This window comes from Pelobates fuscus, chromosome 2, assembly GCF_036172605.1.
Source record: "Pelobates fuscus isolate aPelFus1 chromosome 2, aPelFus1.pri, whole genome shotgun sequence".
Lineage (NCBI taxonomy): Eukaryota > Metazoa > Chordata > Amphibia > Anura > Pelobatidae > Pelobates > Pelobates fuscus.
In genome coordinates, this window is record NC_086318.1 from 156,948,480 (window position 1) to 156,965,350 (window position 16,871).

Here is a 16,871-nt window from a genome sequence, read left to right on the forward strand (position 1 = left end):
TTTGGTCGCGTTCGGGGTTCCTTTCCCCATCTCCGGCTGCGGGTATGACCTCACTTGTTGTCCCCTGTGTGGCTTCCGCTGTGCCGCTTTGTGTTTGGGTGCGTAGCGTTACTTGACCCGCCGCCATGTTGGGATTTTACCCGCTGGTAGAGTTGCCGGCTTGGGAGGGGGTCTCCGCGGTGTGTGGTGAGTAGTCGCCTGTGGAGGGTCAGGACACTTCATCAGCCTTTCTAATCGCCGCCAAAAATTTGAAGTGCCGGTCTAGTCTGGTGAGGATGTCCTCTTGGTGAGCGCTGGGTCGTGGAGGCCATGTGGCGTCCGCCATGTTAGGTGCTGTGTCGCTTTCCTCTGTCGCTTGGCGAGCTGCTGTGTGAGCTGAGTAGCCCTCCTGGGGCGGACCGGGATCACCCCCCGGTCCATAAGGGGGGAGTAACGGGGCATTGGTATGTGGCTGGTATCCTTCTGGCTTCTCCGGTCCAGGGGTTTGGCCGCATCCCCCGCCCGGCGTGCGCCAGGCCGCATCCGCCATTGTAGAGCTGTGGGTTTCCCGACTGCGTTTTGTCAGCTTCTCCTCTCAGTCTGTGAGTTGGAGGCACAGGGTTTCGCTTTCTTTGCCCGGTCTTGAGCTAAATTAGGCTTATACATGCTTTTAGCTGCTAGGCCATGGAGGAGCTGCTCCAAAGCACGTCTGCTCTCCATGGCAGTCAGGCCTGAGGGAGGGGTTTTAACCCCTGCAGCCTAGCGGGCACTATAGGTTTCCTGGCACTAAAGTGCTTCGTTAATTTTTTATTTTTTTCCCCTCTCTCTTCATTATACATTCCTGTATTCCTATAGAATATGGACACTCGTTAAATTTAGTGCCCCCTTTTGTTCAAGAAAATTGTAAAAAACGAATCTTAATTTATTAATTTTTTTTTTTTTTGCACCTCCCCATTCCTGCTCACTCCCTTCAATTTCATAATGAAAACGTTGCTTCCTTACTTGATTGTCCTGTCCAGTCCCCCTCAGAGGATTTTAATGCTTTCCTCTGAGCGGCATGAATTTAAAACTACCTGGACACTGTACCCAGACCATTTCATTGAGATGAAGTGCATTTAGCAGTTCTTAAATGTAATAAACTTTCAAGAAAAAAAGGAAATTTGATGACTGTTGTCCTTTAAATCCACTACCCCTTATAAATTGAAAGCTTTTCAACTCTTCCACTTCAACTTTGAGTTCTCTTTCTCCAGTTGCTGTTTCTGTACCTAAAAAGAAGAGGAAAATCAAAACTTTCAACAACAAAGCAGTTGGTGATTTATTGGATGCGTTTAAAGAGGTGAGGTTTCAAACTGTGGCCAACATGAAAGCTTGTGTGTATGCTTTGTGGTTTCCTTGGAATTTCTTGGTATGTATACATGTGTATAAAATGTGTGCACATGTCATTTCTAGGTAGTTGACGGGTCCTCTGATGCGGAGTTAACGCAACAGCTGCCAAGTGTGGCTCTTCAGCCAGAACAAGAACCTGTGGCACCCCCTGAGGAGCAGGATGAGACTTGGGAGGAAAAGGAAGACAAGATTGATGCCGAAAATATTAAACCAGGGGATCACAAGTATGGGTATAAAGGAGGTATGTTATCACTTTATAAAGGATTGGTCTTGCTGTACTGGATCCCTGAATTAACTGTACTGGATTAACTTTGTGTCCATTAGTCTTTAATACAAGTCCTGCTCTTTATGATATTACACTCTAGTTACCTTTTACTAATGCAGCCGTTGTGAATACCGTTTCTCAGGCATCTTGGTTAGCTGAGCCTCATAGGTCACAACTGCTCCATTTTTACAGGTTAGCTATTATTTAACCTACTTTGTCTTGCTTAGTTTTTGTGAATTTACATTTTCTTATGCCTTTCTTCTATTCATGTAGTAATATAATGTAAGTTGATTTTGAATTTGCTTTGTATGTGCTTTTTCTCCCCTTTTGTCAGGGTTTAAATTAAAATAGGTTTTCGTGTCTATTGTTTTGTTGTTCTATCATGACGATTTGTAACTTAGCAATCTTTCTTCTACAGAGCAATGGAAACCTATTAACCCAGAAGAGAAGAAAAGCTACGACCGGGAGTTTCTCCTTGGTTTTCAATTTATAATGGCCAGCATGCAAAAGCCAGAGGGCCTTCCTCAGATATCAGATGTTGTTTTGGATAAGGTGTGTACAGTCAATACTTTATTCTAAATTAAATTCCAATTTTTGGGAAGTCACAATTTGCGCATGCTTTGGGATGGGTGAGGACTAAAAGTGGGCTTATCAGGGTGAGGTTGTCACATCCAGCTCTGTCCTTGTGTTAATTACAGCTTAACATTGTCTTGTTTGGAGGGGCATGTTTTGTGATGCTTATGTGCTATGTGTATTTACTTTTTTGAGATATGGGAGAAATAACACTAAATGGTAACTGAATGTTTTCAAACAATGATGTTCCCACCAGATTTAAAACTGCATTTTTAGTTTGAAGTATGATCAAATTTTGTATTCCTCATCCAGATAATTTGTCAACAGGCTAACAAAACTCCCCTGCGGCCACTGGACCCAACACGACTTACTGGTATGAATTGTGGTCCAGATTTTACACCTTCGTTTGCCAATTTAGGCCGCCCTAATACCAACAACCGTGGACTGGTGAGTGGTGTTTTTAGTTTTTTTTTCTTGAAAGTCCTACATGACTTGACTAATATCTAGTAACTGAATGTCTTAGACCTGTAAAAGTGCTTTAACTAACTAAAGATTTGAAGTTGATTTTATATCACAGAGGTCAGGGTATTTAGTATACATTGGCTGGGTGCAAATGATTTTGTACTAAGTTGCTGTCCAGGAAGTTGGTGGTGTTAAACCATCCGCTTTATTCTCTTTTTATTCATGTGGTTTATTCTTTCTTATTTACAGCCACCTGGAATGGTTCCAAGGAGATCCCAGCAGGGTCCCCGTAAAGAACATCGCAAAATTATTCAGGCCGTTTCATTGAATGAAAATGTGCAACTAAATAAAGCTGAAAAGGCGTGGAAGCCGACTAACAAAAGGGCTAGTGAGGAAGAGGACCCTGAAAATATTAAAACACAGGTAAGGTTGTAATTGAACCACAGTGTAACATTAATTCAATGTCTATTGACAGACTTGAGTTATGGAACATGTACTGCTTCAGTCTTCTGACATACATACATTTGTGAATTGTTGCTGGGAGTGTCCATTCCCACCCTCTTTTCCAATTTGATAGTTCAGGTGACTTGTTTTAATTTAGTCCTATTAACCTAGAATTAAAATGTATACAACCAAGGCCTTGAACCTGCACTCATTCTTTCGTTTTGTCTTTCAGGAATTATTCCGTAGAGTGCGCAGCATTTTAAATAAACTGACACCACAGATGTTCCAGCAGTTAATGAAACAGGTCACAGACCTTGCCATAGACACAGAAGATCGGCTAAAAGGAGTCATTGACCTCATATTCGAAAAAGCCATTTCGGAGCCAAATTTTTCGGTTGCATATGCAAATATGTGCCGATGCCTTATGGGGGTAAGATCACAGGATACTTTCAAAACTGGTACATTGCATGCCTCATACAAACAAAACTATGTACATTAGACCTAAAACAATATAAAGGACACTCCAGTCGGGACACCCAACAAAATAAATTAGAGGTCTGTTTGATAGATTTCGGCCTCCTATTCATGCTGTTTTTTTCTTCACATTTAACATTTATTAGTTTTGGCTAAAGAGACTATTTTGCAGTTTTCTACAACATTAACCTATCCTTTTTTTTGCCACTCTCCCTCTTTACATGAAGCGACTTCCATATTCTATATATTTTGAGCACATACTCAGGTGCTGAGCTGCTGACTCCACTTCGCCCTATATCCAATCTCTATCTCTTTATTATTTTGTATAGGGGACATAGTACTAGAAGTCTTGTGGTTTGTTCAGATGCAACTTAAGTCATGTTGCCATGTTCTTTTTAGAGAAAAGAGGCTTTCTCTTAGCAAGCCTCCAAGCAACCCATACTTGGTCTTGCTTTTTCTAATTGTACTGTCACAAACTTTTACATTTAAATTGCAAATGGAGACCTGTTGAGTCTGTAATTTTGCACGGTCTGATCATGGGCTGAATTTTCTGGAATGTCCACTCCTGGGAAGACTGGCAACTGCCTGGAATGTTTTCCACTTTTGATTAAAGGAACACTTTAGGATCAGGAACACAAACCTGTATTCCTGACCCTATTGTGCTAAACCCACCATTTAGGTGGCTTGACCCACATTAGCCCCCTGAAAAGAAATTAAAACTCCTCTTCTTTCCAGCGCCGCACAGAACCGCCGTAACTGGTCACGCCCCCATGGTGACATTATCATAATTGCTGATTTTTAGCCAATCCAATGCTTTCCCAAAGTCTAGCAAACTATCAACTGAGCAGGAAATGAGATTCTAAATTTAAATAGAATTTGCAATAATGGAAGCGTAAGCATTAGATAACTCTTTACAGGAAGTGTTTGTTAAGGCTGTGTAAGTCACATTCAAAGAGGTGTGGCCAGGGCTGCATGAACAAAGTGATTTTAACAAACAGAGAAACAAGCGGTGAGCCTGCTGGGGCATTAATTTATACACCAATACTGCTTCATTAAGTTACAGTTGTTTTGGTGACTATAGCATCTCTTTAAGTTGTTGGACATGGTATAGGTTAATAACTCTTCTTGTATTAAGAGCTCCAACGGTTGACAAAACCAGACTGGTCATGCTGTATCAAGCTAGCGAGAGTAATGGATAATCTATTGGCTAAGAGCTTTGAATAATGCTTGATGCCATTATTAAAAAGGGGAAAAGGTTGGAAATTTAGTTTGGCTAGCAACATTCCCTCCTAGAAGAAACCTAGAGTTGAGAAAATGTCTTTGGTGTGGTGTGAAGTCTTTTTTGAAAAGTTTTGCATTAATGTTTAGTGAGGCGGTAAAGTCCTGGCGACACGTGGACTGGCATTCTCTCTCTAGCATTTAAAAAGGTTTGAAGGGTGTAAATTGGTTTTATGTGGACATAGGACGGCTGGGCTAGGCTGGCAGCTAAACTTGCCAGGAAGGAGTTAATCTCCAATTCTATTGTAATGTGTGTGTCTGGCTCATTTTTGGGTTATACAGTCTAACCAATGAGTGTCCTATCCATAGGAATGCATGAAACGTTTATTGGGCATGTCTGACAGACTTGCAAATATACAGTTTTAAGATCTCTTCACCTTCCATGTGACATGGAGAGAAGAGGGGGTAGTGTGATCATGCAGAGAGGGCTCTGGTATTGGTGTTCTCTTTAATGCACAATGGTGCCCTATTTTTGTCATTGATGGACTGATCTGATTTTGAACTTCAAAGTTTATTTTTTCTTGCTTTATTTTTGTTTGCTTAAAAGTGTTTGAAAGTAATGAATGTTATTCTGTAGTAGTGGGCTGAAAACTGCTGTAATCTGCCTGGGTACGCAAAAGTCTTGCAGTAAAAGCAACTAGTTAACAAATCAATATGTATAACCAGATATTACAGTTCAAAGTATATGTTTTGTCAAATCAAATTCCAGTGGGAACCAGGTTAAAGATCTTTGTCTGCAGGGGCCAAGACGGAATATGTGGATAACTAGGAAAGATTATATGATAGCTAGTATCTTGCGCCATGTTTTGGGAACCTTTTTAGGCAATCCTGGAGTCAGCTGAAGAGTGAGGGATGTGTGCCATTGCGCCATAAACTACTTGCCATACTCTGTGGTTAGTATGGCTTTCCCAACTCTGTTCTTCCATAATATTAGCCTGGTTAGAAAACCCCACTTATACAGGATATTGGCCTTTCTCAAGGAGCCACAAAGGCCCCATCTTTTAGTCATGGTGGCTGTAGATAAGTTGGTGTACAATTGTATGTGCGTTAACTAGGGGCAGAAGATTTTAGATCTAGCATCCTGCATGAGTATCTTTTTGACGCCATAAAAGTGTACTTGAGTGATTGTTTTGGACTCGTGGGTCAGGTTTTGAGGTGAAGTGTGTGCACTCTCCAGTAGAAACTCCTAGTCTCAGGCCTGTGGCAGAAGCGTATATACGATAGCTTGTACATGTGCTGATAGCTCTTGCGGCCTTACTTCCTCTTTTATGCCCTTTATCCTTATGTTATGTCATGCTAGAACGTCTGAAGTGGTCACTTTTGTCTTCAGAAACTGGATGTTCGATTCCAGGACTGAGTATGCATCTGCCTATGAGTTGTGGGCCTCAATCAACTTTTCCTTGAGGCGTGTTACAGTTTAATAACATTTGCATTGAGGATGAATACTTTGATCTGTTCAGCATACTCTGCAATGTTCCACCCTTTGCCGATACATCTGCATGCACGAGATGGAAGTAGTAGCACTCCCATGTGAGTCTATCTTGGATCTGGTGTGTGGGCTAAGGCTGCCACATGTAACAATGGGACAGAGCTTTTGTGGTTTTGTTTGTGGATTGGTGGATCATTGCGGATCACTAGACTGCATAGGTGAGCTTGTGCTGGTAAATTGTTTCAGGATCACTGTGAAAACACACTGTATTGTGCCTGCTATGAGTGGAGCTGAAACCTCACGCATCTGACCTCATGAGCAGTCAAGCCAGGACCCATAAACTTACTTTTTATGTTGTTTTCCAGAATGTTGCTTTAATGTTGAAATTGTTAAACTATTTTAATATATAATATTTAGTAGGAGCAATCAAATATATTTACACTTTCTGATCATAAGATTATTTGTCCCCCTGATAGCTTAAAGTCCCAACTTCAGACAAGCCGGGAGTATATGTTAACTTCCGCAAGCTGCTCTTAAATCGCTGCCAGAAAGAATTCGAAAAGGATAAAGATGATGATGAAGTTTTTGAGAAGAAGCAAAAGGAGTTGGATGCTGCTTCCTCGGTAAGTAACTGTATGCTTGTCCAAATTTGGGGGGCAATTACAATATTAGCGAGTAGGGTTTCAGTATTAAGGAAATGTAGATAAAATAGGACTCAGACCAGACAGACCAATTATTTAAATGTCGTATCTACATAAAAGTGGGCATATTTTTCCGTGTCTCCATCTAGCAGCTTCAGTTTGTTTTCAATTATTGAAGGAACACTAGTGCCAGTAACACAAACCTGTATACCTGACCCTATAGTTTAAAAAAAAAAAAAAAAAAAAAAAAAAACACTTCTAGAACACCAAATATAGTAAAATCATACTTTTATTCTGATCTTCCTGCTTGGCTGATATAATCAGATGTGGTGTTCTGAGCCAATCACAATGCTTTTCCATTGGAAAGCATTGGATTGACTGAGACTGTCAAGGAAGCAGATCGGGGCAGAATCACACAAGCAAAACACCAATCTGGCAAATGCGCATCACCTCATAAAGATGAATTGAATAAATGCATCTCTATGAGGAAATTTCAGTGTCTCCTTGCAGAGGACACTGAATGTTAGTGGTGCACACTCCCCCAGGAAACACCTCTAGCATCCATATGAGGAGTGGCCAGAGGAGGAATCTCTCAGCTGTAATGTAAACACTGCCTTTTCTTTAAAAAAAGTGTTTACTGCTAAAAGCCTGAAGGGAATGATTCTACTAATCACAACAAATACAATAAGCTGAAGTTGGTCTGGTGACTACAGTGCCCCTTTAAAGTATTCACCCCCCACTTTAATTTTTTTCAATTTTTATTTTTTTAAAGTTGTGATTTTGTCATTGAGTGGGTATGTCTTCTTCTTCTTTTTATTTTTTATTTTCTTTACATACGCTGACAGTAAAATGTAATGAACTAGCAACACTGACAAAGTTCATACTACCTAGATCTGTCCTTTAAAAAAAACAAAACAAAAAAAAACACCAAACAGAAATAGAGGGAAGAAAACAAAAGGAATGAAGACCTCATAGACCTTGACAAAGAACTATGTGTATGAAAAGCTGGCAGATCATCACTGGTGGAATGAACATTTCACTTTTTTCATAAGATTTGTTTTGGAGTTGCTGCATCTTTACAGTTTTGTCCCTGGTAGCTAGATTTAAGAAGGTAGATCGGGCCATTAATATCTTGGTAACAGAATTCCTCTGAAAATAACATTTTGGCAATTCAAACGGCTCGTATGTGAGGCTATTAAGCAAAACTATTTAAATGGGAATTTTGTAATTTATTATGTTTTTAGAAAATCTGGTACTCTATTTTTAGATGCTAAAGTATATGTTTTTGTCTGTCTTGCCTTTCTGCAGCCTGAAGAAAAGACTCGCCTAAATGACGAATTGGTGGAAGCCCGGGACAGTGCTCGCCGACGCTCCCTTGGAAACATTAAGTTTATTGGAGAGCTTTTTAAGTTGAAGATGTTAACTGAAGCCATCATGCATGATTGTGTCGTGAAGTTACTCAAAAATCACGATGAAGAGTCCTTGGAGTGTCTTTGCCGTTTATTATCCACTATTGGCAAGGACCTCGACTTTGAGAGAGCAAAGGTTAGTATCTAAATTCTTCATTGGTTATATTGCCTAGTGTACAACTGCATCCCCATATTTTAGGAAATGTCAGCCTTTTACTCTCTGACTGCTTAGTACAATGTTTAAAATGCCTTGACATTTTAATGGTTCACAGCAACTGCCAGGGTTAGGGCTGGCCGTTATTCCTCCATCTAATCCCATAGTCTCAATCATACATCTGAATTATCTGATCTTTTTTTGTAGCATTTCCTATGCTGACATCTTTCTCTTTCACAGCCACGTATGGACCAATACTTCAACCAGATCGACAAAATCATAAAAGAGAGGAAGACATCATCTCGTATAAGATTCATGCTTCAGGATGTGATGGATTTGCGCATCGTAAGAACTTTTATATGTCATAACTACACAATGACTTCAAAAATAGTTATCTTCTTGGCAACTCTTATCCTTATGTCGTATTCCAGCTGCATAGGGAAGCTGTAGTATGTGCAGCTCTTTGGGTAGAAACCATTTTTGGGGAGAAATACAAATGATAGTTTTTCAGCCCCTAAAGAAGGCACATGTGTGTGTGACATCTGTGCACAGTCACATTTCTTTAAGAAAAAAATCTAACTTTGCTGAGGTCATTGCCTAAAATTTCAAGTCCTATACTGCTATCCATTCCTTAATTGGATGAATTTCTACTCGCCAAGGCTAGAGTTTTTACATGCCAGAGGCTAGTGGCAAGTAGAAATCCTGAGGCTAGGGTTGTTCACGAAAGTGAATTCATAGGAAATTCATGTATTAAGCTAGAATGGGTTAACTGGAAATATTATTACGGTCGGCTATGTTTACAATGAACACTCTGGGAACCATAACATCAGCTTATTAAAGGGTGCCTTGACTCTCTGGGCAAAGTTTTCATTGTTAAACTGTTTAGAAACAGTATAACAGTTAACCTAGGTGCTCGCAATCCAGCTCCTCTGAAAGGGAATGGCTAATGCAGAGTTTGCATTATGCTGTTGGAAATCATAACCGCGATAACAGGTGGTTGGCTGAGTGCATGAGAGATCCTCCCTTTCTGCTTATCATTGCCTCCTATTGCTGAAATTTAGTAGGATGTAAGGATTGGCCAAAATGGAAGCACTGTTAACCACCTGAAGTGAGTTGATGTGCTTATGGTACATAATGTATAACTTAAAATAACCCTGTGCTATTCCCTTACAATTTTTCCAAGCTCTATATGTGGTATTTACAGTTAAACTTGGTGTGGTTAGATAAAAAATATGAAAAATGTAGTATTAACTAACGTGTATTTGCGTGAATGGATTTTTCAATTAAAATCTCACGTGACAACAAATGCATTTGTGAAAAGAAAATCTTTAAATTTGCTAACTCTTCAGAGACTTGCTTGCCCTACTTTTGTTTATGAACGTCTTATTTTTATGTTTTTCTACAGTGCAACTGGGTACCTCGTCGTGGAGAATCAGGGCCTAAAACTATTGACCAAATTCATAAGGAAGCGGAATTAGAAAAGCAGCGTGAACACGTAAAAGTTCAACAGCTAATGTCTAAACAAGACAAAAGACGTGAGCCTCCTGGGCGCCCCACTGGTGGACGCGGCAAGGAGCCCGCAGACGATGGATGGAATACTGTTCCCATCAGTAAGGGGAGCCGTCCTATTGATACCAGTAGACTTAGCAAGATAACCAAGGTAATTTGAATAAGTATGCAGTATCTCCACATGCACTGCAACAATTGAGTTTATGTTTTAGAACAAATTGTCAGATTGACTGGATGTGTATCTTTTTATTTTACTGTAGCTTGGTGCAATTGATTCCAACCAACTTCTGGCACCTGGGGGCCGCTTAAGCTGGGGTAAAGGGAGCAGTGGGGGATCTGGAAGTAAACCTGAGCCAAGTAAGCTGGATTTATTTTTGTTTTTTTTTCCTTTCCCTTTTTCTTCTCTCCCTGTAATACCATACTTTGGCTAGTGCACTAATGTGTTTTAACATTTACTTTCAGCACCAGAGTCTGGACGCCCAGCTACCAGCACTCTGAATAGGTTTTCAGCTTTACAGCAGTCTTCAGCAGTAGAGAGTCAGGATGCAAGGCGACCTGTTCAAAGGTAAGTCTTGGTGTCCCTCCCCTCCAACTCGACATGCAATTGTCTCCACTTTGAGAATCTGCCATATTCTTTGTCTCTTGGAAAACCCATTATAATTGTGTGTAACGGACCGTTTCACTTACAAGAGGATAAAACCCAGTTTAGGCGATAATCCCCTTTAGATAGACCAGCAGCTACCATAAGCACCAACTTCCCGAACTCCCAAACTGCACGAATTCACCAACTCTCGAACAGCAGACACACTAACCCTGGAAGCAGTCGAACAGGAAAAGCAATATGAACAGCTTACACTCCTGGCAGTCGGCATACAGTCCCCTTTCCCCCCAAGAAAGAGACACACTCCAGCTTCAGGGTTAAACAGCAACAACACTGATTTATTCACACACAGGCTTATATGAGATTCTCCCATGCAAGGGGAGGGGTTTACAGTACACCAATCCAGTTTAAGGTACAACCCACACATCTCCTCCCTCCCACATATCTGTTAACACAATTAACAGGGACATAGTTTTACCCAAGTTTTGGATGTACCCTAAATACTTGGGGTACATCCGCAAATCCAATATCTCCAGATAGCCCTAGTCTGGAGGAACAACATATGTTAAAATCAGCCCATTCGGATAAAGGGTTCGGGAGTTATGTGACTTTAAAGTATTGACCGACCGCATGGGTAAAGTATCCGAAAACAGTTCCATGCATTTTGGCCCTGCGGTCGGTCCCAAACAGGTGAATGAAACATACGAATTATTGGTGTTATAGAGACTAAGGGGAGTTCGTATGAATCCCCTAGTTCGTACGTTTCTTTCTACCGAACGGCGGGCCGTTCGGTAGTTTCCCCACGAAATCCTGGAAGTCTGGAGGTCTCAGCGGTGTTTGCCTAGTCGAGTGTCCGATTTCAGTTCCAGACACTCGACAGCAAAACACCGCTGTTCGGTAGTTAAAGATGGCCGCCGCCACGTGTTAGTTTCCTGAATGGCGGCCACCCAGAGGACAAAGACCACACTGCACTGATTGCCAATTACCCGTTTGCAACATTGTTGCAAACGGTAATTGGAGGCACACTTAGTCCTGGGTGGTCTGGTTGTTCGGTAGTTTCCTCAATACAAGGAATGGAGTGATTCTACCGAACAATCAGATGAAGGCTGCATATGTATATAACCCAGGTTAACTGCATACATAAATACATATACAATATACAGGCAGTACAATAGAATATGCTTCACAGTCTTCAAGGGACAGTAGTCCCAAAATGTCCATCGCTGATTTTAAAGGGCCAGTAGCAGCAATATAAATTATTACATGCCCAAATATAGTCTTTAAAGTGCAATATGTCCAGGGGCCATAGTCAGCGGGCAGGAGGCTAGCAACCAGGCTTCTCCAGTTCACAGTGGCGAAGTTGGTTTCGCCACATTGTGTGATTGAGTATTCTTCTTGATTAAAGATAGTCGTATTTTTATCCAGTATGTCTTTTAAATCTGTATCATTAATTAAAAAAGTGACATTACAGAAGGCTTTAGGACTACTGAGCAAAGGCATTTAAAAATCTTATGCAGGCAATATGATTTTATCTAAGCACAAGTTTTAGATGAGGTTATTATCAGGAAGTCACAGGAATTAAAAGGTGTGTTGAAATGTAACAACTTTGTGTACTGTGTAGAATACAGAGATTTATCATTCTACTCTGTTGCAGGGGTAGTTCCAGTCGCGATAGATCTGAGAAGGAACGTGGAGACAGATTTGAACGATTAGATCGCTTTGAAAAAGCAGATTTATTTGACCGGTCAGATCGAGCTCGACCCCTAGTGACGAAGAGGAGCTACAGCAAAGAAACAGAGGATCGTAGCAGGGAGCGAGAAAGCCTTATACCACAGGAGGCAATCCGAAAGGTTGCTAGCATGACCGAACCAAGGGATCGCAGCAAAGAAAGTTGTAAGTGTATAGTTTACATAAAACTTGTTTTATTTTAAAAGTAATTTTACAATAATTGTGCTTGCTTGTGAATAACACTAGTTGCATCATTTTAAATGTAACTTTTTTTTTATGTAGTGAAGCGAGAATTACCTGTTCAATCTGCACCAGTAGCACCTTCACAACCATCCTTGTCTGAAGATGAACTAGAAAAGAAATCAAAAGCAATAATAGAAGAATATTTACATATAAATGATTTGAAGGTGAGTGTCTATATATGATCATTTGCCTGAATCATTTGCCTGTTGTATTGTGCCCTCAAGGAATTTTGGGGCATCTTTAAATTTGCATTGTATGCAAGCCTGTGCCACAATAGCTTTTCATTTTATACAAATATAAAATAAAAATAACAAGTATGTTTAACTTTTAGTTGGCTATTGGAGTGTGCAGTTCCCTTCTTTAACTGCTTTAAATAACTTCCTTCCTGGTAAATTTCCGATAATTATAATAAAGTGAACTTCTATTGCCCACTTTAGCACTTCAAGGTATGTAGTTGTCATTGCTGTTTTTAAACTCTATTTTTTTTACTGACCTTTCTAAATAGGAGGCACTCCAGTGTGTCCAAGAGCTAAGCAGCCCAACATTGCTCTTTATATTCGTTCGAAATGGCATAGAATCTACATTGGAAAGAAGCACCATTGCACGAGAGCATATGGGTTTTTTGTTGTACCAGCTGGTGAAGGCTGGAACACTTTCCAGGGAACAATATTACCAGGGGTGAGTACTTACGGCTTAAGGAGCGGTTGCATTTTTTTCCTTGGCATATTCTTTACCCTTTTCTTTTTTTACTTTGACCTGCTAGTTTGTATATACAATTGTTTTCCTGTGTGCTCCTGAACGCCTTGATCCTTCGAAGGTTTCTTCGAATTGCTTCACGTTTAGAATAGAATTATGCTACAGAGTCCATTGCCTTAACCATGAAAGCTGCCCCTTCAGTTTTATTGTGTAATAGAATGAAGTGTCCATTTCAGATTATATTCTCTAATGAATTTCCTATGACCAGTTTGAAGCATTGCATGTGTTATTGAGTTTAGTGACACTTATTTTCGTTGGCTCCATTCTTTTGCTATTTACAGCATTGTTGTTCTTTCAGACTTTCATAAATTATTTGATAATGTGACAGACATTGCTATATTCTCTCATTGTAAAAACCATTCTCATATATTCCCTTTTTGTCCCCTTCTCAACAGTGTCCTGGAGGTTATGGAGGTGGCAGATGACATGGCGATAGATATACCGCATATATGGCTATATCTGGCTGAGCTTATATCGCCCATTCTTCAAGAGGGAGGCATTCCAATGGGAGAGCTGTTTAGGTAATTAGTTATTCTGGTTTTGAGTGGGTGGCAATAATGATGTGTAAATGGATTTAAGTATGAACTATAGGCTAGTGTGTGGGCTATTAAAGCATGTTTGTTGCCAGCTCCCATATGACACTCATTATTGAATCTCTGATTGCACGCGTCTCCACAGGACTGCATTTCATTGTGAAATGTATGTTTGGGTTTTTTCTTCATTTTAATTCAACAAATGACCCCTTTTTCCTCATCAGACATTTGACGAAACCATTGGTACCCATTGGAAGAGCTGGTGATCTATTATCAGAGATCTTGAGTTTGCAGTGCAAGGAAATGGTAAGTTAGGAATGTTGCATGTTTTTATTTAATCTTTACCACTGAATAGAATCTATTTACTCTGACCTCGGGTTACAACTTAATTTTTAATTCAATTTTCCATTTCAGAGCCATAAGAAAGTAGGAGCATTTTGGCAAGAATCTGGTCTTAGTTGGAGCGAGCTCCTGTCTAAAGACCAGGATGTAAATAAGTTTTTAAGTGAAAAGGTGCGTAAGGATTTCTGTAACCTTCATCCATCATCCTGTAATCTTGGTTGTGCTCCTCTTTACTCAATCTCCCATTTATATGCTACCCACACTTGAATACACAACTCATTCTATCCCATCTCACTTCTCATGGGTTACGTCGTCATCATCCTGCCTCTTTTGGTTCATGAGACAACTTTTTGAGTAACTTTTTTCCTCTTCCTGTAGAATCTAGAGTACACTCAAGGAGAAGAGACAGAGACTCCTAGCAGAAAGGAATTGTCTGGTATTGAGCTTGACAACATTTTGACTAGGCTACTAAAAGAGAGCACCACCAACCAAAAGATATTTGACTGGGTAGAAGTAAGTATTGGTGGAAGAGTATTACGTTTTGTGTATAAGTGTGAATGCACTATTTCTGGAGATGTTGTGTGAGACTAATCACTTTCTATCTACTTTTCTTAGGCCAACCTAAGCGACCAGCAAATCCTATCCACTACTTTTATCCGAGCACTGATGACTGCTGTGTGCCACTCAGCAATTATTTGTAAGTGTTTTAATCAAAGCAGAAGTTTAAGTTGCTAAACTAAAACTACAAATCACTCCTCCATTGATACACCACATCCTTCCATGTTGTAATCCCTTCTCACACGCTGTTTTATTACTTGTCCTTTTTTTTTTTACCGTCCTTTTGAAAGACATTCAGTCCTATTGTTTGAACCAGTGCTATACTTTGTAAAATTCTTAAGCCTGAGTGTTTGTATTTAGTACAAATCACTATGAACATTTACTCCCCCTCTGTCTTGTCCCTTGAAGCAAGCACCTCACTTTTTGACTACCTTAAGACTCCAGTAAATGTGCACTTCTTGCTGCAGTTTAATTTCTTCATTGTTGGCTGCTGTCTGACTTCTCTCTTCTTTCAGTTGAAAATCCTTATAGAGTGGATGTTAAAGTAATTCGCACAAGAGCCAAACTCCTCGAAAAGTACCTGCTGAGTGATGAGTCCAAGGAGCTGCAGGCTCTGTATGCTCTTCAGGCACTTGTTGTGAAGCTAGACCAACCTCCAAGTAAGTTTTAATCAATCTATATATAAGTAATATCATAGAACTTTTTTTAATGGACATTTTTGTGGCAAGGTTTTGCAAGGTAATTCTTGTTGTGGACACACATCTATTGCCTTTTATTTTTCATAAAATAGTTTGCTTTTAATGTATTCATTTCTAAACGGCCTATGAAGTTGATCGCTGCAGCTATAAGCCCATCCCACAAAGGTGACAGGAGATTTGTGTGTTTCTCTTTGACCATATGTGCACATATTTTACATGTTGGCAGTAGATAGGCACATCCATAGTATTAAGGGCTCCACTGCATCTTTTCTGAAGATGCCTGATGTCTCCATGGAAGACATGAATGGAGTGATTGGTAAGCTAACATTAGCAAGCTGTGACATTTGTGGATTTGCACTGTTATAACGAATAATGTCATATTTGAAAGCATTTGTTTATGACTTGGAGCATGTTTTTTGAAACCTAAATCTATTTTTTTTCTTCTTCAATTCATAACAGACCTTCTACGAATGTTTTTTGATGCTCTATACGATGAAGATGTTATCAAAGAGGAACCGTTTTACAAATGGGAGTCCAGCAAAGACCCAGCCGAACAGCAAGGAAAGGGTGTTGCCCTTAAATCGGTAACAGCCTTCTTCACGTGGTTGCGAGAAGCTGAAGATGAGTCTGATAATTAAACAAATGGACTAAACATTGAAAAATTGATGCCCTTATGCTTGCTCTCTGTATTCCTTGGGGCTTCCAGTGTAATGTTTTTGGGTTTTGTTTTGTTTTGTTTTTTTGGGGGGGTGGGGGGGGGTTTTTTTTTTTTTTTTTCCCCTGACTTATCACAAAAAAAACCAACAAGAATTCCTAATGAATTTGCTTTTGTCAGAAAAACAATTGACTCTCAATAAGATATGCCTGGGGTAATGGAAGTCTGGCACCAAAAACGTAGAATGACTAAAGGTCTGGCAGATACAGGCAATATATGGGAGAAATTCTGACACAAAGCCAGATGTGCAAAAACATTTTTTTTTTCTTGTTCTCCCCTTTACCTCCCCTTTTCTCTAGATTTTATTCTTGTGTAATAATTACACGGGGTATCACTTTAATAAAGAAGTTCTTGATGTATTTTGGGACTGCTGGAGGAGGTCTGGAAGCTTGCTTTACCTGCACTTTAAGGAACAGGTTGGGGCACAGACAGACTATTCTCACTAAGACATGATTTTAAAGAGCAGACCTGGAGTCTACATGCTTCAATGGGATGGAGCAGCTGAGCTTCCTTTCTGCTCTTTATTGCTGAAATATAGGTATATATATATATATATACATATATAAATATAAATATATATAATTATTACGAATTGTTGTTTTAAAGATGGTATCAAGCCATCTTTGAATCTTGCATTTCTGATATTCTACTCTGATGGAGTTCAGGACCTTGTCAGAAAAGTATTTTTTTTTTT

General features: G+C 39.9%; 1 protein-coding gene across 4 annotated transcripts in view; it reads left to right on the forward strand.

Moving 5' to 3' along the window:
* EIF4G1 (eukaryotic translation initiation factor 4 gamma 1) overlaps positions 1-16,431 on the forward strand; it is a 52,790-nt gene extending 36,359 nt beyond the window's left edge. For 2 of the 4 annotated variants that reach the window (XM_063442887.1, XM_063442889.1), the window contains 22 exons: positions 1,230-1,315; positions 1,429-1,606; positions 2,049-2,182; positions 2,516-2,650; positions 2,915-3,088; positions 3,342-3,539; positions 6,767-6,913; positions 8,240-8,476; positions 8,735-8,839; positions 9,900-10,154; positions 10,264-10,360; positions 10,466-10,568; positions 12,259-12,497; positions 12,615-12,739; positions 13,081-13,253; positions 13,727-13,852; positions 14,089-14,170; positions 14,279-14,377; positions 14,585-14,719; positions 14,822-14,903; positions 15,280-15,423; positions 15,922-16,431. In XM_063442887.1, coding sequence (XP_063298957.1) covers positions 1,230-1,315; positions 1,429-1,606; positions 2,049-2,182; positions 2,516-2,650; positions 2,915-3,088; positions 3,342-3,539; positions 6,767-6,913; positions 8,240-8,476; positions 8,735-8,839; positions 9,900-10,154; positions 10,264-10,360; positions 10,466-10,568; positions 12,259-12,497; positions 12,615-12,739; positions 13,081-13,253; positions 13,727-13,852; positions 14,089-14,170; positions 14,279-14,377; positions 14,585-14,719; positions 14,822-14,903; positions 15,280-15,423; positions 15,922-16,100 — 3,233 coding nt within the window. In that variant the 3' untranslated portion in view covers positions 16,101-16,431. The remainder of the gene's footprint in view (positions 1-1,229; positions 1,316-1,428; positions 1,607-2,048; positions 2,183-2,515; positions 2,651-2,914; positions 3,089-3,341; positions 3,540-6,766; positions 6,914-8,239; positions 8,477-8,734; positions 8,840-9,899; positions 10,155-10,263; positions 10,361-10,465; positions 10,569-12,258; positions 12,498-12,614; positions 12,740-13,080; positions 13,254-13,726; positions 13,853-14,088; positions 14,171-14,278; positions 14,378-14,584; positions 14,720-14,821; positions 14,904-15,279; positions 15,424-15,921) is intronic. The other 2 variants (XM_063442888.1, XM_063442890.1) reach the window with 1 other exon arrangement.
* The last annotated feature ends 440 nt before the right edge of the window (positions 16,432-16,871 follow it).